This window comes from Trichosurus vulpecula, chromosome 9 (genome assembly GCF_011100635.1).
Source record: "Trichosurus vulpecula isolate mTriVul1 chromosome 9, mTriVul1.pri, whole genome shotgun sequence".
In the NCBI taxonomy this organism is placed as follows: Eukaryota; Metazoa; Chordata; class Mammalia; order Diprotodontia; family Phalangeridae; genus Trichosurus; species Trichosurus vulpecula.
In genome coordinates, this window is record NC_050581.1 from 48,975,386 (window position 1) to 48,999,931 (window position 24,546).

At 37.7% G+C, this 24,546-nt stretch overlaps 1 protein-coding gene across 3 annotated transcripts in view; it reads right to left on the minus strand.

Annotated features, from left to right (window-relative positions):
* ATF7IP2 (activating transcription factor 7 interacting protein 2) overlaps window positions 1-24,546 on the minus strand; it is a 98,601-nt gene that overhangs the window by 53,506 nt on the left and 20,549 nt on the right. For 2 of the 3 annotated variants that reach the window (XM_036738821.1, XM_036738822.1), the window contains exons 2-4: window positions 9,447-9,575; window positions 2,555-3,423; window positions 713-834 (exon numbers count right to left, since the gene is read on the minus strand). In XM_036738821.1, coding sequence (XP_036594716.1) covers window positions 713-834; window positions 2,555-3,413 — 981 coding nt within the window. In that variant the 5' untranslated portion in view covers window positions 3,414-3,423; window positions 9,447-9,575. The remainder of the gene's footprint in view (window positions 1-712; window positions 835-2,554; window positions 3,424-9,446; window positions 9,576-24,546) is intronic. The other variant, XM_036738823.1, reaches the window with a different exon arrangement.

The window sequence follows — 24,546 nt, forward strand, 5'->3', positions numbered from 1 at the left end:
TGGGTATATATTCTAACAAAATAAAAAAACAAAATAATATTCTTAGTAGTTCTTTTTTGTAGTAGCAACCTAATCCTCTCCCTCGACCTAAACTGGAAACAAACTTCACACCAACTAACTGAAGGAAGAATGAATTTTGCCAAGTAAAAAAAAAAAACCCAGCAATATTGTTATGCCTTAAGAAATAGTGAGTATGTGGAATTCAGAGAAGCACTGGAAGATTAATGAACTGATATACATATAGTCAAAGAAGCAGAACCAAAAGAATATACACAATGACTACAATAATGTAAACAAAAAGATCAATTAAGATGAAGCTGAATAACTGCCATCACCACAAGATGAGGAAACAGCACCTTCCTTTCTATAGTTATAGATTTAGGGCAAGAATGGAGTTAATTTAGGTGGAACACCTCATTCTTTAACAACATCAGGTCAATAAGGTACTACTGTTAACAGAATCAATTTAGGCGCAGTAGGGGTGTTTGCTATTTAAAAGAAAAACAATGCTGAATCCTTTTGTAAAATGAGCACATCTTTCTCCTCCCCCATTTAATTTTATCTAGTAACTTAAGTTTTTTATATTTTCCTAATTCAAGCCTTCAAAAAGTGAGATGAAACTGCAATCTTAAGATTTAACTTTTTAGAGATGTCAGTGGGTATTTTCTACGACTCAAAAGTAAAAGGCACATATTACAAGTAACAGTTTTACCTGTTCAAACAATGAGCTTTCTTTTTCCACAATACAGGTATTCTCGTTAATTTCATGTGAAGTTTTCATGCGCTTAATATTCTCTTTGTTTCCTGAAAGTACCCTTTTCTTTGAGGAGCTGCCTTTGAGAGAGGGAGAAAAAGATACAGGAAACAAAGATTAATGTTTCTTTTTATGAAGTGATCAATTAGAATTGCCTATGTACTAGATATTCAGTAGCAAAAAACCCAATAGAAAAAACTTAACAATACAGAAATACTTAAGTTTTTTAAAAAAAAAATCCGAAAGAATTATTTAGGGAAAATGCTGATTCACAAATTAATCTTTAAAATTTAGGTATTATTGACATAAAATTTCCTCCACGATTTTGACTGTTGCTAACAGGTTAACAACAACAAATTTAAGTCAGTCACATAGACTAGGAACATTTAAGTACTTATGCACTTAATTCAAAGGCGTTTTTAATTTGCCCCACTAAGAAATCACTGCAAACTCTTGACAAGACAGATAAAATTTACTGTACAAAAAGTGGAGCCTCCTATGAATTGTTTCCTTGCCATCTTGCTTAGGAATTTGAAGTTTGTACAAAGAAATTGACGAAATACATATTTGACCTGGTTGTTGCAACATACAGTATAATGTTCTCCTAAGTGTGCATCTACATTTAACTTCCTGTTGAACAAGAAGTGAATTTTCTGGGAAAAGATGTAATCAGAACATAATTAAATAAAACTACATTCTCTGCTGCCTAATCTTACAAATAAAAAGTCTCCTACAAGTGATATTTAAAGGTTGTAAAAAAAAATATGGGTGAGATGATGAGTAATAAACTATCTGAAGGCAAACTGCATCATATTTGATGTTGTAGCTCTCCAACTGGCTAGGATAGAGACGATGCTTAATTAATGTTTGGTGAACTGAACAACGTTATAAATATACCTCTTACTTTCCTGGGCCTTAAGGAAAGTGATTTCTTGCTAAAATGTTGTCTCACTGAATGATGGGGGTGGGAGTGTGAGATGGGTAAAGAAACCAGCATGGAAAAACAGAATGAATCAATAAAATTATTTTAAAATGAGGATAAATAAAAATCTTCCTTATATATAGCAGATACCACCACCATTTTTCTGATTTTTGAAACAAAAAACCTTAGAGTCATTATCTCTGTCCTTCACACTGCATATCCAGTTTCATGCATCATACTGATACTTCTTATTCCAAAGATTCTCCTATCCTGTATCCTGCTGTGTCACTTGATTTGTTATGTCTTCCTATTACTACATTCTCACTTTAATACTACCCGCACATCTACTTGCTCAATACCTCAAAATATTCTTACCGTTGAGTACAAATATGTAGAATCTATGTAGAATTTTTTCAGGGTCTGAACCTCTGACTTCCTCAGTGTGGGAACTACATATGTGTAAACTTCTTCCAACTCCCTCATTTTACAGACTGAGACCCAGAGAGGTTAAATGTCATATGGTGACTGGCAGAGCCATGATTTGAATCCAGGCATTCTGACCCCCAATCCTGTGTGCTTTCCAGTATACCATCTTATCTCCTTGGAGAACAGCTCAGGGCAATGAAAAGTCAACTGACTTGCACATGGACACAGACCTAATTAATGTGTGTCTAAGGTGGAAATTGAACACAGCTCTTTCTGACTCTACAATTAGCTTATATTCACTACATCCCACTGACTATAGACTATATAGAATAAAATGTTTTTTTTTTTAAATTGACCTATGTTTTTTATATTGGTCTACATCAGGGTTAACTTAAAAATCCTAAGTGTGAATGCAAGGGACTTCTTTACATACTGCGGATAGAAACACTTACTATTAGTGTCAAATGATGAATGCCATGTTGAGACTGTATTTTCACACTCTGAAGTTCTTGAGTGATCAGTTTGATTGCATTCTTGTGTCTTCAAAAAATCACTTGTACTCTTCTTGGCCTGAACTGATCTTTTCAAATCAGATGTCTTGTTGGCCGTAAGATGAGTGTGTGAACTTTTAACTGAAGTGGCTTCGCTCTGCTGTGACACATGGGATTCTGATTGTGAGGTCACTTCTAACTGGGGACCTACCTGGTTATTTTCTCTACCGTTCCCAATACTGTTAAAAGCTTTTTCTACATGATTGCCTAATATATAAGCTGACTTGTCAATTAAATCATTCAATGAGCCAGATGGGCTGCTGCTTGGTTTTAGACTCAAATCAACCTTAGCTTGCTCAAATGAAAATCTTTTTTTTTTTGTTTTGTATTCAGAACCACATGAAGTTTGCTGTGAGTCACTTGAGTCTTGTATAAAAAGCTTCTTGCAAGAATTTTCTGTTTCAGCTGGCCTGTTGTTTGGATCAACAACTCGTTCATTGACAAAGTTCATCTTTGAGTTGTTCTTTACTCTTTTTAGTGATACTGCTAAATTTTGAGGAAATGTCTCATTTTCCTGAGTGAGTATGGTTTTTCTCCTTGGGTCCAGGAAGAAACACTTCATGTCAGAATTTTCACTTTTCCTGTGCATGACCTCAGTGTTTAACTGCTGATTTCCACCATATATATTATTCTTATTTACTGCTTTCAGTGGCTCAGTATTTCCTAATTTATGTAATATATGTATTTGTTTCCGGCAACTTGTAGGTATGGTCTTTTTAGCTTTTAGTTTCTTCTGTACAGGTGGATCTGGACTGGCCATTTTTCATCTCCTAAAATTTAAAACATTGTTTTAAAATATTTGATTCCTAAAGACTTCTAGCTTCTCCACAGTACCCACCCAATCCTTTCAGCTACCAGTCACCCGTTGTTCTTTCCACCTTTGTACCTTTCTCCACAAAGATAAGTAGCATTTGACATTCACCTGAATAGTCACTGTGCTGCTATCTCCATCCATTTCAGAGACAGCAAAGAAAAGGTAAAGTGTACTGGGAATATATAAGGAGGATAGAGAAGAAACAGAAAACATGGTTCCTGCTCTTAAGCAGGAACATGGCCACAATTATGTCAGTCAAGGTGTCAAAAGTTTTGGTAAAGCTCTGTATGTTGAATCTATCCAGTTAGGTCATGGTGCAGGGAATCTCTTAGCAGGCAACTCAATTTACTGCTTCCTAAATGGGAACAAGCAAGCCAAGGATCTACAGAAGGAATAAAGCAGCAAAAAGGTCCACTAAATTTTCAGTGTATTTACAGACTCAAAATAATCACTTAACCTGTAAATGGGTTATTCTTTAGGGGTTGAAAATTACCTAAAGACCAGAAGGCACGATGATTATTTTCAAACTTTTTTCACTAATGGACCATTTTGATGGGGTAAAAGACCTCATACAAGCCACTCACTTTATCTATTTCGCAAAACAAGCCCAAACAATCTTTTCTGAGTAAATAACTATTAATGCGACTAATCCATAGTTTTAAAAAATTCGTTTTACCTGACTTAGCCATACCCACATTTTTATGATTTACATTTTGGAAATGCTTACTGGTAATCTAAGGAACACAATCTAGACATATTTTACCTAGTCATACCTATCAAAAGACTTTCCCTTCTGCTAAATAATAACCACACATCTCCTCACATCAATATATTATGGATTTGTGATTCTGTTGGTATGGGAATTCTAGCTGTGGGAACTCCCTTCACCAATGCAAATTACAACTTATCTATAATAATAATCATCTTGTGTTCCCACAAGTAATAAATGTCAAAGGCAAAATTTTAACTCAGATTTTACTAACTCCAACTCCAGCACTCTTTACACTCTGTGATGATGATCCCTCATGCATTTTTCCTTACTGGTGTAGTAACAATGGCTGATCTCTACAAAGAACTTCAAGGTTAACAAAATACCACATATGTTATCCCATTGATGCTTCATCATATGAGGCAGATTCTTTAGGTATTATCCCCCTTTGTAGATGGGGAAACTGAGGATGAGAGGATATGTGACTAGCCTATAAACACACAGCTAATAAACTCGAGATTAGTAACTTCCTGTCCTACTATTCATGATCTGCCCTATCTTTAGCCTTCGATCATCCTCACCATTTTTGTCTCTGATCATCCTAAAGGGCTATGAAATTGCTAGATGTCTGCTGTGAGTTCACATTATCTATTTTTAACTGGGCTATCACAATGAATAATCTTTTTACACCTCTTTGAGTCTTTCCCCTTCTCCCTTAAAGGGACGTCAATGGTGTCCTCTATAGACACACACACACACCCTTACCTGACTTTGCCTTTTACTTTACTGAGAAAAGAGGGAATCTATCTTGAGCTCCCTCATCACCCCTATTCCGTAGCTCAAATGTGCTTCATATAGTCACCTATTTTTTCTTTTATTCCAGTCTTTGAGGAAGAAGTTGCCCTAATCTTTACCAACCCTCCTGCTTGTACACTTGATCCTATCACCTCCCCATCTCCTCTAGGAGCTTGTCCCACCAATCATTCTTTTGGCTTCATCATTCAATCATTCAATTGGCTTCTTCCCTGCTGCTTACAAACATTCTAAGTTCTATCCCATCTTTTAAAAGGACAAAAACCCCCACTTTCATTTGATCCTATACCTAATACTCAGGTTATTTCTCCCCTGCCAATGGTCCATCCAGACCACTAGGCCTCTGGAGACAGTGCTCCAAATTACTTCATCGACTCAACTTTGGAACCAACATTCTGGGACTGTGCTATACAATTGGCCAATCAGTCAATGTACATGGTCTATAGTTTCTAGCTAGCCTCAGATCTCAGACTCATGTTTCTCTATCTGTCTAACCATCTACGCTAGCTATATCTTTCCAATTCATACACCCCTCCCCCAACTCCTATCCCACTTTCTACCTCTTGCTCTGGGAAGAGAAATAAAATATATACTACCAGTGCTTCTGGAAAGGTCAACTGGACTTTTCTATGGCTATACTCACCCCTCCAGTAATTCTCAAAACAAAAACACTCATCCCTGCCTCTCCAGCCTCCTCCCCCCATTAAAATGTAAACTCCTTGGGGGCAGGGACTGTCTTTCTTATTTATATCTCCAACACTTAGCATGGTGTCTAACACATAGTAAGCACTTAATAGATTCATCCATCCATCCATTCATTCATTGTGAGCTTGATATGGGTAAACAGTGACAGGAAGCTAGAAAAGTTAACAGGTAACATGGTGAAATATACATACCATCTTATGATTACATTAACCAAAGTATAGTGCTCACAGTGAAGGAACTAATAGTCCTGGTTCTATTCTTCTGAGGTCAAAGCACATCTGCAATGTTGTAGAGAGTGTTCTGGACACCAAAATTCAAGAGGGTTTAGAGTAGTGAAAGATCTTGATACCATGAAATATGAGAATCAGTTGAAGTATTTGGATACTTCAACACCTAAGGATATTTAGGCTGAAAAAGAAAAGGCTTAGGGGGAGACATAATAGATAGCTTCAAACATCTGGAAGGTTGCCAAATGGAAGAATTAGATTTGATCTGCTTTGCTCAGGAGCATAGAACAACCAACTGGTGGATTAAAGCTATCTACAAGTAAAATGGGTTATTTTGGGAGCTAGTGGGTTCTACTCTTCCCCAAGAGATCTTCAAGCAAAGTCTAGATGCCTGTTTGTCAGAGATGATATATAGGGAATTTCTACTGAGGATAGACTAGATAGGCACTTCCAACAGAGATAGTAAATCCATTGCTCTTTCCTCATTTATACCACCAAAGTCTTAAAAAGAATTGTTTACAGTGGCTGCCTCCACAACCTTAATAGTTGCTCCCTTTTTAATCCCTTGAAACTTGGCTCCTGACAGAATTTCACTGAAACTGCTCTTTGACAAATTACCAACACTCAAGAGATCTCAGTCTAATGGTCTTTCTTCCAATCCTTGTCCTCATTAACTCTCTACAGCATTTGACATTAGATGCCCTCTCCTCTTTTAAATTTTATGACACCATGTTCCTGGTCCTCATCTTAATTACGTGAATACTTGCTTAGTCTTCTTTGCTGGATTATCCACCTCCCATTCTTTTAGCATGGGTGAGACCTTAGCACTCTCTCCTGGGCCCTTTTTTCTTTTCTGTCTGGCATCCCATGGACCTATACTGTACACTTCACACTGCCACCACCAGTTCCCCAAAGGAACAGAATCAGATTTTACCCAGCTCTCTCTGCAACACCCCCTGGAGAGTACTGGCTTCTCTCCACATCTGATACTCATTACTATCCTTATGGTTTCTCTCATATCTCTATCACTATTATAATTAATCAATGGCTAATTAGGACCAAGCTGTGTCCTGCTCCTCCATGTCCTTTCATTTCTATACCCCCTCAACTGAATACCACTCATGCTCTATCCAATCCAACCATGCTCATGCTCAGCCCTTCCCCCGTATCCTTTCAAATTTCCCCATTTATATTAATTACAAATGACCTTGAATAACAAGTTACTCTCTTAAGGCTTAGTTTTCTTAACTGTAAAATAAGGTGTTTCAACTAAATGATTTTTAAGGTTCTTTCTAACCCCAAATCTATGATAGTATTATCTTCCTAGACACTCAGGTTAGCCTTGACTCAGGTTACCTGTATTTGTGTATTTAACAGTTACTTCACCTTGTCAATTCTATCTCCACATCTCCACTCACAGTCATTACCTCAGGTCAGGTCTTCATCGCTTCTGGCTTAGAATATAAAAGCTTTCCTAATTGATCTCCTCACTTCCACAGTCCCTCTTCTCTCCAATCTACCTTCTACACAGCTGCCCAAATAACCTTCCTAAGACACAAGTATGATCATGTCCCTCCTTTCCCTCTAATGAAATGTTTCAATGGCTCCTTACACCTCTAGGCTTAGTGTTTAAAACCTTCCATAACATGGATCCTACCCACCATTCCATGCTTATTTCATATACTCCCATTCACAATCTCTATGTTCCAGGCAAAATGTCATATTACTATTCTTGTAAATGTAACACCCTATCTCCCATGTCTATTTTGCATCTGTATAAGTTTTCCCCTATGCTTGGATCTCACTTCCACACTATCACCTCTCAAAATCCTCATATAAGTGTTTGTCTGACCCCCTTTGGTGAGACCAGGCCTGCACAACCTGTGACCTGCAGGCTGCTTACAGCCTGACAAAGACTTTGGGTGGCTCATGAATAAATGTAGAGGAAAACATCCTCTACGTTTCCCGGGCCGCCCTGGGCTGCAGGTTGTACAGGCCTGGGTTAGACCAAGGTATCATGTCAAGCACTACCTTTCATAGAAAGCTCTTTTTGATCATCCCAGATTTCAGCACTCTCATTCTCTTCAGTTTACCTTGTATTAGTTACATTTATATAATAATTGCACTATGTTATATCCTGTTCCCAGTAGAATATAAATTCCCTGAAGGTAAGGATCAATTTTCTTTTGTATCCTTAATATTTAGCAATATGCCTTACACAGAGTATCATTCCACCAGTACTTTAAAAGCACTTATTACACGGCAGGCACTAAATGCTAAGTGCTAGGGACACAAAGGAGGGCAAAAAGCAAACCCTGCTCTCAAGTTCACAGTCTGATGGGGGAGACAACATGCAAAAACCTATGTACCAACAAGAGAAATACAGGAGTAATATCAGAGAGAAGGCACTCAGAGTAAGGAGGACTGGGAAAGGATTCTAGCGGAAGGTGAGACTTTAGCTGAGACTCGCAGGAAGCCTAGGTGCAAAGGTGAGGAGAAAGTATTCTAAGCATGGTGGATAGCCAATGTAAAGACAGGGAGTCAGGAGATGACATATCTTATGCAAGGAACAAGAAGGAGGCCAGTGTCACTGCATTGCAGGTTACACAGAGGGGAGTAAGGTAGAAGACTAGAAAAGTAGGAAGGGCTCAGGTTCTGAAGGACTTTGAAAGCCAAACAGAGAATTTTACATTTGATTCTGGAGGTAATAAGGAGGTATTAAGAGTTTAATGAATGGGAGGAATGATATATATTGCATTTTAGAAAAAACAACATGAGAGCTACATGGAGGATAGAATGAAGAGTTTATTTGTTGTTCATCCTTTGTTCTTGAAGAGGACCAGTGACATCAGGAGAGGGATGTCTTGACTTGCAAGGGAGTTGGATTTAAGTGAGACAGAGCTGTGCAAAGATATCAGTTTCATTCTCTTCTCCAGAGTCATCAGAGTCCAGTGGCAAGACATAGGTCAGGATGATTGGTGATGTCCCCCATAGAATGGAGAGGTGAAGACTAGAAAGAGGGAGACCAATCAGAAAGTTATGGTAATAGTTTAAGCATGTGGTGATGAGGGCCCACACCAGGATGGTGGCAGTATCAGAAGAGAGAAGTGAGCTTATACAAGATATGTTATGAAGGCAGATATGACAGGAATTAGATATGAGGGGGTAAGAGAGAGGAGTTGAAGATGACACCTAGGTGGTCAGCCTGGGTGACTGAGAGAACAGTGGTAATAGGCACTTGGTAAATACGTCTGCAGAGCTGAACTGAACAGTTTTCAGTGTTGGTGGGTACCAAAACAGAATCCAGTTCATTGGCACTGAATCAGGCAGGAAAGCACTATAGATTCTTTATAGTACAGACTTCCAGATATTGCCTTTCTAAGACATCTAGAGTCAGATTCATCTTAGACACATTTAGATATATAGTTAGACATTTTATAGATGAGAAAGCCAAGGGCCATTGAGATTAGGTGAATTCCCCAAATTTACACAAGTATTAATAAGAGGTAAAGCTGGAATTTGAACCGAGGCTCGGAGTCTAAATCCAGGGCTCTTTCCATTGTATCACACTCCTTCAACTCAATCCTGTATTTGATGCTGTTTACTGCAAGCCTTCAGCCAAAATGGCTTCTTCTCAAGGACATCTGAAGGTATCTGGGGGCGAGTGAAAGAGGTAAAAAAAAAAAGATAGTGTTATACATCTCAAGGCACAGTAGCTGACTACCACCAACATGATTGCTGATAACTTCTCAGAGCATTATGCCAAGCTTCCAAATTCCCCACAAGGCAGCAAACATTTACATGATTTAAAACTAATCAACAAGTATCCACTAAATACCTGGCATATGCCAGGCACGGTGTTAGGTGCTGAGGATAAAAATACAAAAATGTCCTAAAGGAGCTAACATTTTACTAGAACCACGGACCATCCATTCTCAACTTGTTAGAAGTGGTAACAAGGAGAAAGGCCCAAAGACGTCATATCAAATGTGGCCTTTGGTTCTCGATGACTGGCATTTTAGCAGCTAGTTCCTTTCATGGCATTTCCATCATCTTTTGCTAAAGTATATACTTTTGTTACCAAGAACCTCTAGCTTAGTTACTGATACTTCCAGTGTTGGGAGTGGAGTTAGAGTTGGTGTTGGAGGGACAGTTAGAAAAATAGGAAGCAATTCTCTAGGGCCAATGTCCATGGCTTCTTTTTGTGGGGAGGAGCCAAAAATGACAAGATCTTTAGTACACACTCAGATACTGGGATAGACCAGATCTCCTAAAGAGCTTTCAGTACCGGTTCTTCTACTAGGTATCATCTACAGCTTCAGGAACAAACACCACCTCTTTAAAACTGTTGCTCTAGCGTTATTCTCTGTTTCTTGCAAGTTGGTAGTAACTTAAAGAGTTTTGGCTGCACCGTTCATCTCCAACATCAACAGGCTGCTCCACTTGCACCTATCTGTATATGAACCAGGCTACCAGCATACTCTTTTCTAATCAACTGAATTTTAACAGTACCATCAATAACATATTGTTAGGACTCTGAAGCAATAATGTTCTTGAGGTCACCTTTGTTAAAGAACTGATTTTTTACTCATTAAAAGGAAATATACCATCACTCAAATGAGATATAGTATATAAAGTACTTTGCAAACCTTAAAGCACTAAATAAATGTTAACTCTCATAGAATGAATGCAAGGTTAGTAGATGGTATGTCCAGATGCGGTAGGCACAACAACAAATGTTAAGATGGATGGTCCTTCCCTATCACAAATGTGCACTTTTTCTATAAGGTCTTTCATGACCAAAGTGTAAAGATAAGAAAAATGAATAATGTATACTGGCCCTTTAAAAAAAAAACCCACGAATTGCCAACCAGCCTATAAGGAGAGCTGCTTTTTATAAAGTTTATGTGCACTTTTGATCCTTTTCTGCAGCAGCTACATCACTATCTTTTAAGTGGCCTACCTGGCCCCTGGGGTCCATAAGGAAATTCACCAAGTGACTTAGAGTCATATTCTTAGGACCAGAGAACTGGACAGTGCTGAACTCTGCCAATTTTAGACACTGCTACTGTAATGTCAGAATCAGTTGATACATGTTTGTTTTGCTGAAATACTTTCTTTGAAAATTTTTGTTATGAAGCTAAAAATTGCACTGCCCTTAAGCAATCCAAATAGATACCCAGAATAGATAATAAAAGTTCTAGGAAACTATTGCATTTTCACAAAGATCTGATGAGCAAACATATCGTAACCAAACCATCGGGTTTCCTATGTATAGTTATGTAACTATCCATAAGAATCTATACGCCCCATGAATGAGGAGAAATGCAAGTCTATGTTCTGTTCTCCCATAAATGTACGCAATGATGCACTGTGTCTTTTATTTGATGCCTGGTGCTGGAACATTTTACTCTAATGGTCTATTGTCAGAAATGGAATTCAGGACACAAAGCCAGGAATCCCAGCAGGCAGAACACTGGTGAGTACAGCTTTTGCAAATTTCTCCCATCTTGGTACTTTCTCATGGATATGGCCTGTCAAGAACCCAATTTATTGAACTTATAAGGAATAATCTAGTAGCACTACATGGTTAAGCCTCTTTCTGCTGAGCTCTTATTGAGACTATAAGGGAGAAAGCACCTGTAGGTTTTCACACCCCTATTTCCCAAAGAAGACTAGAAAATTTTATGTGTAATCAGTATGGGCCTCATTCCACTAGATTATTGACCAAATGGAATCTTTATTCTTGAGATGACCTGTGCCTTCAGTTTCCCTCTCCTGTAGCTATTCTCAAAATATAATCCAGGGACTCTAGTCTGCAAGGTCAAAACATTTCATAATACTACTAAGATGTTTTAATTTCTAATATAGTAAATATCAAAGGATTTAACCCATATAGACAAAAGTTCTTTGGGGGAATCCTCAACAATTTTTAAGAATGTAAAGGAGTCCTGGGATCAAAGAGTTTTGAGAACTGCTGCTCTAATGAATCATTTAGGGACAGCTAGGGGGCACAGTGAATAGAGGACCAGCCCTGGAGTCAGGAGGACCTGAGTTCAAATCTGCCCTCAGACTCTTGACACTTACTAGCTGTGTGACTCTGGGCAAGTCACTTAACCCCAAATGCCTTGCCTTCCCCCTTCCAAAAAAAAAATAACATCTAATGAATCATTTGGTTTTGAAATCTAAACACTCCTGTGAGAATCTGGAAATATATCACTCTTAACAGACAGAATTGTGGTTTCTGGAGAAGGTGGAAATGGAAAAAAAAAAAAAAGCAGTAGCAATGAATCGATTCTAACTTTCAAGCTAACAGGGAACAATCACAAGCTAAGATCCAAACATTCCGATCTACTTCAGTAGAGTTCCATGTATGTACAGCACCTCCAAAACTCTGTGGCTTCTACTTCATGAAATGAGGATCTATTGGACCTCTGGATCCCAACTGCTCTGATCCCCCAGCTGGAGCCAGCATTCTCCCCTATAATGCATTGCACCTTGAGCCCAAGAGATATGAGTGACTTTAGAGAAGTCCCAAATTGCTAAGTAGTCAACTGTGACAATGACTCCCCAAGGTACCCCACTGAAATGGGTCCTAAGAAAATAAGCCAACCCGTAAGTAACCGAGACTGTCTGGTGCTCTCAATTTCAATGAAGTCCCATAAGTATATATTTCTCTGGCAATACTCTCACCTTGGAGGGGAGGGGAAGAGAAGAGAGAAGAGAAATGTCAGGAGAAGAAATCACTTTAGTCCATGTGATCTAGTTGCCTTCAGATATCATCACCTGGTCTAAGTTCCATTCCTAAAAACTGAAAACCAAAGTGAATTTAAAAAAATTAATTGGAACAAATTTTTGTTGTATACCAATCCATTTGGGCAGATGTAAGCCAACTATTTCTAATCTTCCTGCTCAATGACCAAGTACTGCCAAACTAACAAGGGCTTCCAACATGCATGGCAGTGGCTCTCGAATGTAGTCTTAGTGGATGTTCCACTCTGAATCGATGGGGCCTCTCTGGAAAAAGAAGTTTAATCTGCATTAACTTTAGCTCCATCACTTTCTTAAGTATAGAGAATGAACAAAATAATAAATCAAGCTATGATTTGTAGTATTTGCTAATTTCCAAGGTGTAAATGCTTACAAAAACAATCAGAGCCTACGAGGGGCTCTTTCTAAGGAGGATCAGAGTACTGTCACTGAGTGGGAATCAAAGGTTACCACCAAGGTCAGTGCAGAAGCAGCGCATTTTTACAATAAGTAAGTGGAAGAAAACACGTTTTGCCCAGGCTAAACTTATGGCTCCACAAATTCAAAATGACAAGACTTTCATGAGAGATACCCTCAAATCTTGACATAATTCTCAAAACTCATATCTAGCCTCCTATAATTCCAGTATCAGTAGGTGGTATAGTACATCAGACCACTGGGCATGGAGTCAGGAAGATCTGAGTTTGACAACAGAATAATTTATATGATAAAAACAACAGTGTAAAGAAAAACAACTTTGAAAGACTAAAGGGCTATGAAAAATGTAATGCCCAACAATAATTCCATAGGACCACTAATGAAACATGCTACTCACTTCCTTAGAGAAAGGTGATAGACTCAAGGATATTTTTAAACAAAGCCAACATAGGAATTTGTTTTGCTCAACTATGCATAGTTAGTTTTAACAAGGATTTTGATTTTATTTTTTTTTTCCTTTTCCAATGTGGAGGGGGGAAGGTGTAAGGGAGAGAAAATGAATTTTTGTTAACTGGAAATAGAAAAACAATTTTTAAAGGAAGACCTTAGCCTGACTCCTACCTAAGACATTTACTAGTCATTTAAATCTGAGCAAGTCACTAAACCTCTCCTAAACTCAGTTTCCTCATCTGTAAAATACACATAGCAACAGAATGTACCTCAGAGTTTTGAGAATCAAATGAAATACCCTATTTAAAGCACTTTGTAAAACCTTACAGCACTACAGAAATGGTAGGTATTGTTATTACTGCCATGAGCCTGGACATTAAAAAAGTGAGTATTATCTCAATCCACACAGACTCGTTGAAGAAAAGAGATGGAATTCCAAGGCCTTGATATTTTGGCTGCACTTAGCTAGCTATTCCTGTGCCCTGCATTTCTGCTGTGGCGTCTGAGACCTGTTACAGGAAAACAAGAGGGACAGAGTTGCATCCAGATGATATATTCAGCAAGGCATACCACTGAGAAACAAATCAGGTCCAAGGCTCTCAGCATGAGGACCTAGGGTTTCATTAGGATATTTACACATTCTTAAAGACATAGCAAACAAGACATAAGGTTACATCTATCAACTTCCGATTGGTTGAGACACAAGGACTTTCTAATGGGGAAACAAGTTTGAAGGGCCTTATGTGACTATGATAAATTGAAACCTAACTCAAGAAATGAAACTTAAGGGCCTGAAATGGAAGCTAAAAAACAGAATGAAGTTACTTATGTCTAACAGATCCTGAGAAATGTCCTAATTGTTACTGAAGTCATTCAGTGATTTCCTCTGAGTTGTACCCTGGGTTGCAGCCATGTCAGACGAGGTGTGGCCTGTGTACACTCAGGGGAAATCCACATGCTATCATCTCTCTTGCTTTTCCTATCTTAGTTCAAGTAGAGGCCTTTACATCTGCTGTTACATCTGAATGTCTGTCTATTTTACAACATCCCATTCTTGGTCTGAACCTACTGGGAAGGAATCTCTTGTGCAAACAATATGCTACAACAGTATCTAATCCTAAAGGTACCTTACTTGCTTTACCTAAACATTCCTTTTTGTGGTTAAGTAACTTAATTTTAACGTCTTTGCCTCTGAAGAACCAACCCTGACCAAAGCCATCTCTTTGTTCCAACAGTTATAGCTGAACTAGGTCTAGGATTTATTTTGGTCTAAAAGACTTAAAAGATTCAGGCTTTCTGAAAAACACTAGCCTAGTCTCTCTCAAGGTAAAACCTGGGATGCTCCCTCCCTCCACTATCCAATGTCTTCTTTCACAAAAGGCTGAGAAAACCATAGGTCCAGGAATACAGCCCAAAGTATGCTTCTTTTGACAGAGCTTGTACTCACCACATAAAATTCATATTTGCCTGTATTGAAACCTGTTAAGATTCACCCTGATAATTCTCTTTTATAGATATATACAAGAATTGAGTACTATTAATAACTGTTTTTCACAATTATCTGGCAGTTCTACTCCCAGCCATAGTTCTCTCTGCCATACCTTCCACTGCAAATATTTCACTTGCATTGATCTAATGCTTTCTTTTCTATTCCTGTTCACCCAAACGCAGTATGTTTTCCTTTCAGGTTAGTTCTACTGTGAGAGTCAAACTGACTCCATCTTGTGAATAACTTTCATTTTGAGATTTCAGTTTTGTTTTCCAGTAATCACTTGATTTCAGGGAACTGTATTTGTTTGCTCTCCCCCTTCCATCTGAGAAAGTCTCAAATCTTTCTTCTAATAAAGAATGAGCTTACTCAAGTCTTATGTCCTGTTCATAGCCTGTTTTTTTCCTCTAATGTATAAAAATGTGTACACAATCTATATTCAGGGTCTTTGTGCCTGCTGGGGGCCCTGGACCCAACTTGTTATGCATGATTCGCTAATAAATTGCACTGCTAGGACTTTATCTCCTCAGTTATTGTAAATCCACTCATGATACTACCCAGATAATTTGGACTCAGTATCCACAAATGGTTTTGTGAGAGCCTTTGTAAAACCAGATGCTGAACCAAGATTCTCAAAACATTATCACAGAAACAGGTATCATTGTGAAATCTTCACTGCTTACATACTACCAGAGAGTTGTATTGGCAACTGTTTTTCTCATGTACCATCAGGCCGTTCTGGGACATAAAGCCTCCAAATCTAACTTCAATGATGCCGAACTCAGGTTACCTATCTTTGTCACGTAATGTCACAAGGTCTTAAGATCATGAGCACAGATCACACACAAATTATTGTTCATTTGCCTACACCATGTACTAAAAAACAGTTATGGGGGTTCCTAGAAACTATGAATTTCTATAGGCAGTGGGTCCTTAATTTTTCAGTTCACCAAAACACTTGACTGCAGATAGTTCCTTGACCCTATTCCTGGAGTACACGTTTCTGCGGTAAAAATGGTCAAGAATTTAGCTTGGCTGACCACAAACGGTGACTCTGACTTAGGAAATAAGGAAATGCTTGTGCTGGCTCAGAGCTTAACTCTGCAAAAATGAAGAACTTAACCTCTGATTCTAATGATTATATACCTTAATATAGGGATTACATATCTCTTAATCTGAAAGCTATTTAAATTAAGTCTTTATATGCTAAAACAAATCAGCAGGATAATTTTAACTATAGATTACTTCTTTCACAGCTAAGTAAGGGCCTGATGGAGAATTTGAATGCAGGTCTTCCTGACTCCAAGTCCAATCCTCTATCCATTGTATCACCTAGCTGCTCACCACATTTGGCTCACCAGACCTTTGGAAAGTCACCTTAATCAAAAGCCTTCCTGAGTTTATTTCTCCTGCATCCTGTAGCTTTTCCTCCATGCCTCCAAAAGATTTGCAGTTGCAGTCTTGCTTGTGAACAGGACAACAAAGGCAGTCTTACAGTACTCCTTTGACATGGGAGTTCCTCATGCTGTTCATGCCCACCTACACCAATATAAGACCAAACCACTTTCCCCTTCTCTCAGTACATTCCTCTTTCTCACTCCTTGTTTTTTTTAAAAATAAAGATCCCATCATATTCAACTCACAATTATGCCCTTTGTCTATGTATATTCTTTCTAATTGTCCTAGTAATGAGAAAGGTTTTAGGAGTTATAAGTATTATTTTCCCATTTAGAATGTAAATAGTTTAACCTTACTGAATCCCGTATGATTTCTTTTTCCTATTTACCTTTCAATGCTTCTAAGTTTTGTATTTGAAAGTCAGATTTCTATTCAGCTCTGGTCTTTTCATTAGGAATGCATGAAAGTCCTCTATTTTGCTGAATATCCAATTTTTCCCTTGAAGGACTATACTCAGTTTTGCTAGGTAGGTGATTCTTGGTTGTCATCCTAGCTCTTTTGTCGTCCAGAATATCCTATTCCAAGGCCTTCAATCCTTTAATGTAGAAACTGCTAAATCTTGTGTTAGCTTGACTGCGGCTCCATGATATTCTAATTGTTTCTTTTTGGCTGCTTGCATCATTTTCTCAACTTGGGAACTCTGAACATTGGTTATAATATTCCTAGAAGTTTTCATTTTGGGATCTCTTTCAAGAGGTGGATTCTTTCAGTTTCTATATTACCTTCTGGTTCTAGAATATCAGGACAGTATTCCTCAATAACTTCTTGAGAGATGATGTTTACGCTCCCTTTTTTAATCACAGCTTTCAGGTAGTCCAATAATTCTTAAATTATCTCTCCTGGATCATCTATTTTCCAGGTCAATTGTTTTTCCAATGAGATATTTCACATTTTCTTCTATATTTCATTCTTTTGATTTTGTTTTAATGTTTCTTGATCTCTCATGGAGTCATTTGCTCCCACCTGCCCAATTCTAATTTTTAAGGGATTATTTTCTTTAGTTAGCTTTTGTACTTCCTTTTCCATTTGGCCAATTCTACTTTTTAAGAAGTTCTTTTCTTCAGTAAATTTCTGTATATCTTTTCCCCTTTGGCCAATTCTGCTTTTTAAGGGGTTCTTCTCGTTGGTGAATTTTTGTACATCTTTCCATTTGGTCAATTCTGCTTTTCAAAGCATTCTTCTCTTCATTGGATTTTTGTGCCTCTTTTATCATTTGGCCTATTCTGTTTTTTAAGGTGTTATCTTCAGTATTTTGTAGGACTTTTTTACCAAGTTGTTGACCCTTTTTCATAATTTTTCTTGCCTCACTCTCATTTCTCTTCCTAATTTTTCTTCTACCTCTCTTACTTGATTTTTAAAATCCTTTCTGAGCTCTTCCATGTCCTGAGAACAATTCATATTTTAATTTGAGGCTTTAGATGTAAACAGTTTTGACTGCATTGTCTTCTCAGTTTGTGTTTTGATCTTCCCTATCACCATAGTAATTTTCTATTGTCAAGATCTTTTTCTGCTGTTTGCTCATTTTTGCAGCCCATTTCTTGACTTGTAACTTTATGTTAAAGTTGTACTCTGCCCCTTTGGTGGAGAGAGCACTTTTCCCAAGCTTCAGCTTTTTTGTGCAGTTGTTTTCAGAGATAATTTTGGGGACTTGTAAGTTTTCAGTTCTTCCAAGGTGGTAATCTAGGAAGAGATATGCTTACCAATCTCCTGGCCTGTGCTCTGTCAGCGACCATAAGCACTCTTTTCTGCCCTGGAACTGTGTCCAGAATCCCAGCTGAGGCCAAAAACTCTGGTGTGCTAGTGCTCCTTCTTGCCCTGGGACTGAGACCCAGATCCAAGAATGGGCGATGCAACAGAGTGCTGGCTCCACTGTTATTGAATCTTGTACCACATTGTTATGGCTAATATACAAGCTACAGAACTTTCTGCACTAATACATGCTTGTACCTTGGCCTCTAGTCAATCAGTTGCAATCTATCCTGACAGCTGTTATGCCTTTGGTATCTATCATGCCTTTAGTTTAATATAGAAACACCAGGCTTAATACAGAAACACTACGCTTCCATATAGCTGCAAAGACTTTTATCTCCTCTGGCCCCTCTCATAAGCAAATTACTTCTGCCATTCTCTTGCCTTATGTGATTTTAGTCCCTTGGTGTAGGCCCTATATGACTGGCACTGATGTCATTACATGAAATCTATGTGCTGATTCTGTGCCAAAAGTTCCCATTATCTCTGGTGCTTTATCCTCCTTTGGGGTCTCAATTTCTCCATTGTCTCTCTTTCTAATTCTTTCTTTTCTTAATTTATTCCAGGATGACACACTGAAGACCAAGAAAGAACTTTAGTCCAGATTGGGTGCTTTTACTCTAATTTGCTCTAGAAACTCCCTCACAGCCTCCCAATGACTCCTCATTCTTTCTTACCTATGCTGGCATTTCTTATTCACTTGGTTCCATAGTGCCAAAGAAATGCTTAGTAACATTAAAAAAATGTTGCTATGCCCACGGTTTGTCATCCCTTGCAGGGAAAAAAATAATCTGCTCTGCCTGGTACATCTACCTGGGAAACTATTCCAACAGAATTGTACTTTATAACCATGAACATTTGGTCCTTCTCCTACCTCCAAAAAGATTTTATTAATCTTCTCTCCAGTCAAGAGATATAAATATCTTATGATCTTCCTCTGTGTAGTAGATAACCTGAAATATTCTCTTGGAAAGATGATGCCGCTATAGTAGCCAAGGAACTGTTCTATGAAGTCATCCCATGTTTTGGATTTGGTCAGCATGATAAAGACCTGGCTTATTACTTCAGGGGTCAATTGCTCCAGACAGTTTATGCTGCTCTAAGTATCCACAGAACAGTGGCAACAATGAGAGTACCAATCAGGATATTTAAAAAAAACAGCTGGTCTGTATGCAGACTATTTCAGACAAGGCTGAGTTGGTTAGACATCCTCTCTGATAGAAATGCATATCTGAAATGCACCTTCTGAAACTTTAAGGCTTCCACACTTTGAGACTGTCATGAAATACCCTCTAAATCCTTCCAATATAACTGTCACAACTGACATTTGGATCTAATGATCTCTATATAAGAATATTGCACTACAATAGCTAAATTTGTAAGCTCTAATTCTACACATATCAAGGAAGCCTCCTCTCCCCATCAGGAAGGTCCTGTCTATGATCTTTGATCAGGCAACTATATCCTCATTAAAAGGTTCCAATAAAAGAGCTGACTCCCCATCCATGAGAGATTCCACTCAACACTCCCACTTCCAGTCAAAATGGCCAAAATCATTTCCTACATCCATACTTTCCACCGTAAGCTTTCTGCCCATCACACCTTTAAACCTAAACTGAAAAACAAAATTTGTGATTATTCACCTAGTTCCTTGTTAATACCCACAGAACTTTGGTATTGCTGGCTCTGTTTGATTGATCTTTACTCAAATTAGGTGTGCTAATTTCTGATGATCCTCATTTGCCTCATATTCTAACACCCATGTACAAAGAATTGATTCAAATTCATAAAAATAAGAGCCATTTCCCAACTGTTAATGGTCAAAGGAGATGAACAGGAAGTTTTCAAAGGAATAAACCAGGTTATCAATAACCATATGAAAAAATGCTCCAAATCAGTAATAATTAGAGAAATACAAATTAAAATCACTGAGGTACCACCAGATTGTAAAAGTTAACACAAAACAAAGAATATGAAAAATGTGGGAGAGGCTAAGGGAAAACAAGGCTTATTAATGCGCTGTTGGTAGAATGGCAAACTGGTCCAGTCACTGTAGAAAGCAATCAGGAACTATACCTAAAAAGTTATAACTGAACATATTCTTTGACTCAGTGATATTAATGACAGGCCTTATACCCCAGAGATAAAGGAAAGAAGAATAGGACCTATAGTTATCAAAATTATTTTTAGCAGCATTTTTTTATAGTGGCTAAACATAGGAAACTGAGAAGGTAACCATCAATTGTTATGATATAAAACAAGGTATGATGTAAGAATGTAACCGAACACTACTATGCTATAAAAGGTAATGAAAAGGACAGTTTCAAGGAAACCTGGGACAACTTGTACAAACTGATGCAGAGTGAAATGAACCAAGAGAAAAACTGATACAATAACAAGACTGTAAAGGCAACAACTTTTTAAGATTTAAAACTCCTATTAATGCAATGATCAACTGTGATTCCAAGGAATCGATGATGAAGTATGCTATCCAGGTACTAACAAAGAGGTGATACATTCAAAATGCAAAATGAGTCATTTTTTTTTTTTGCTTTTGGCAGGGCAATTGGGGTTAAGTGACTTGCCCAAGGTCACACAGCTAGTACATGTGTGAAGTGTCTGAGGCTGAATTTGAACTCAGGTCCTCCTGACTCCAGGGCCAGTGCTCTACTCATTGCGCCACCTAGCTGCCCCATGAGTCATATTTTTTGATAATGTCAATGCATATTTAATGTTCCCTTTTGGGGGGTTAGGGGGGAGAAAAAATAAATACTTGTTAATTTTTTAAAAAATGACTGTGGGATGTTTACAAATAGCATTTGCCTCAAGGACAACCACTGTAGATTAAATTACATCCTTTCCTGTTTTTAATAATTTCATTTTTGATGTTATTTACATTTATATATCTTAACTACCCTACTTGAAATGACCCCCATGGAGGCTTCAATAGGCAAAGCCAGAATTACTCACAGAATGATACAACTGTGGTAAAAGGCAGTTCATAACTAATTTGAAGAAAATATATCAATCAATGATTTCCCCAGGAATCATGAGGTTATAGTCCTCAAGGTTCATGTGTGGAAAAGGTAGAGCAACAGGGTCCACAACAGAAAGGATGTGTCCTTATCCATATGGTTGCAGCAGGTTAGAGATGGCCAAAGATGTATGGGAACTATTTGGCACTACCATTGTGCCAAAGGAAATGATAAAAGAGACAGTTTCAGAGAAACTTGAGAAGACTTGCACAAACTGGTACTGCCCAAAGTAAGCAGAACCAGGAAAACATTTTATACATTGTGAAGAGAGATATGGCAGGCAAAAAACAATGAGGTTAGAACATGAACTTCCTAAGACATGAAAAATGGGTCAAATTAGACTATGATCAATATTACTTCAAAAACCAGCATTGTGGACAGAAAAATAAGCTTATGGAAAGCCTGATGAGAGACCAATAAAGCAAAATTTGCTTAAGAGCACTTAAAGGTAAAACTGGAAAGATAACAAATATGAAAAATGGAAAAGATATGCTAAGGCTTTTTATAGCTGTTTTCTTCATCATGACACTGGAACCACCACATTAGAACTCTAACATTAGAATCCCCAATGTAAGGCACAAGAAAGTATAAACAGCACTTAAAAAAAAAAAGAGGAGCTATACCACAGCAAGTTTATATAGAGGAGATGATCTATATTGAAGATGAAACAATTTAATATGCATTGAGGGGCTGACTCTCAAGAGGGATAAAAGAGAAGAGTAATAAAACCAGAAAAAATTCCAAACCTTGTTAATGAAAGGTAATCAAGAAAATGTCTATAACTACTAACCCATACAATTACTTTCCCACTACACAAAAATATTTATGGGGAAAATCTATCTTTAATGAAAGTCTGAGAAGGGAAGAAGCAGATTTTTGCAAATGATATTCTAGAAGAGATGACATTTATACAGTCAAACAGTTCATTGATCTGCAGAGAAATAAGACTCTTAAGTTTGCTGACAAAAAAAATTTTGATTCAGTAGGGAAAATGCTGCATCATCAAAGGCTCTTCAAAAAGCTACACTTTGCATATTAAAATCATTCAACATTTGTCAAAAGATGTAATAGAAATCACAAGTGAACAGCCTTCTAAAACAGGAAGAGAGGTTTATTCATCAAAAGTGTTTGCCACTGTCATGAATGATGTCCAGTAGAGTCCAAATGGAAGAGGGATCCCCTATAGATGGTAAGATCTTCTAGCTACTATATGAAAATGACATTCTATCCGTTCTATCAAGCACTAGGACACTAGTAAGAGTTCCTAAATAAACTCCAAAATCACGTAAAAGAATTTGGCTTCACTATCCATACAAAGAAAAAAAGTAGATGAAGGATGCTTATCACTATATGTTGATAGATACAATAGATAGACAGATAGATAGTTGGTTGGACAACTCACAGAGCTATTATATATCAGTATGAAAATCTTGGACAATGAAGATGTGCAACTATCTGGGTCCAGGGTAACATAGGAGGGAATATGTAGGCTTACATTTGAGAAATTGCACATTACTTTTAATGATTCCAAACTTTTCCCTGAAACAAAACCTCATTTTAAAAAATCCAACATTCTTCTGGTGAATGGTGGTGAAACAGCTTTGAAGAAAATTATGGGTCACCCAAACGATAATGGAAAAACATGTATGATGAATATAAATATCCTACAGTGTACTACTAATGAAGAATTGTATGAAACATAAAAGTATCAGAAGTATATGACCAAAAAAAGGAGATATACTAGTCATACAGCAAGAATGAAAGATAACAGATGCACATTCCATATGCTACACTGGTATAATAATAACAGATTCACATAAGTATAGTAAAATTAGGAATTAATGCCAAGGGAGGTAGAAAGACCCCAAAACCATCTATTTCAAAAATTTTTGCTAGTGTACTTGAAGAGACAAAATCATACCAGAAAGAAAAGTAGGTGCCACGAATGTTCTTTTGCTCTTCCCCTTCCCTGGGCTAGGGTATTAGGTTGAATAATACAATTTATATCTTTTTCCATATTACTGAATTCCTCATCAGTTAGACAATGATTTAAAAGATCAAATAAGCCCATATGAGAGAACTGGAAGTAGCTGGGAAAAGCCAAAGGAGGAGGAGTTAGGAATAAGATCTTAGGGCTGTAGGGACCCTCAAAATCACTAGTTAAACACCTTCCCTTCGTAGTTGAGAAAAATGAAGCCCCAAGAGGATAGTGCATCATCATTATATTATTATTAGCTAGCATTAACATTAAAAGGGGCGGCTGTGTCTATTGATAAAAAAAATTTAATTTTTCTTTGAAATAAAAATTTTTATCCTGGTATCTCTACTTTGTTTGTCTTATGAATAAAAAGAAATTCACCCTATCAATTTATGCAGCTTGGTCCTTCAAAGTATTCTTAAATTCCAATGTTAATATAGTATTTTAAAGTTTACCAAATACTTCACTCATGGAAATGTTCTTATTTGATCCTTACAAGGTTATTTTTATACCCATTTTACAGATAAGGAAACTGAGGTTCAGAGATGAAGAGACTCACCCAATGTAATAAATACACCTTTGAAACAATAGGTAAACTCAGATATTTTTGACTCCAAGGCCTCTACTCCATCCAGTGTAATACCACTTAGCACTTCAGACATGCTTACCATCAATTAGCTAGTTAGTAGCAGAACCAATTCTAACTCTCAGTACAGTGATCTTTGTCTTACACCATTCTATTTAATCAAGTTGCTTTTTAACACTAAAGAATTAAGGGAGGTAAAGACTTAAGTTTACTTCTGAAGAATGGAAATGTCTGTAGCATGTAGAGAGGAAGGAGATGTTTAAGTGGGAAACTTTGGAGGAGTTAAGGGTAACCCCAGGTAAAAAGCCAGGGCCTGCAGCCACTAGCACAAGAAACCTGAGACAGTTCCCCTTCCACCCTGGAAGAAGAGCTCAAATTTAAAAGAAAGGAAAAAGCACCTCCAGTGTATTGGCAATCAAATGGGCTCTTAGCACTTAATACAACCAAGTGCCCTTGAAGAGTTTGCCCTTCATTTCCTTGATTAAATTAAGAGTCCTTGATGACCTCCTTGCCTCAAGGGAAAGCCTAATTTATATGGGTCTGAGTGACATGTTTGTGACATCAGAGGCTTTTAGACCATGTGGGTTTAAGTTGAAGTTTTTGCAATCTCCAAGGCAGCTCAGCTTTCCAAAGTTCTCATGCAAGCAGTCCTCCACTCCTTCTGGGTTAGTATGTAGCCAGCCACCATCAGC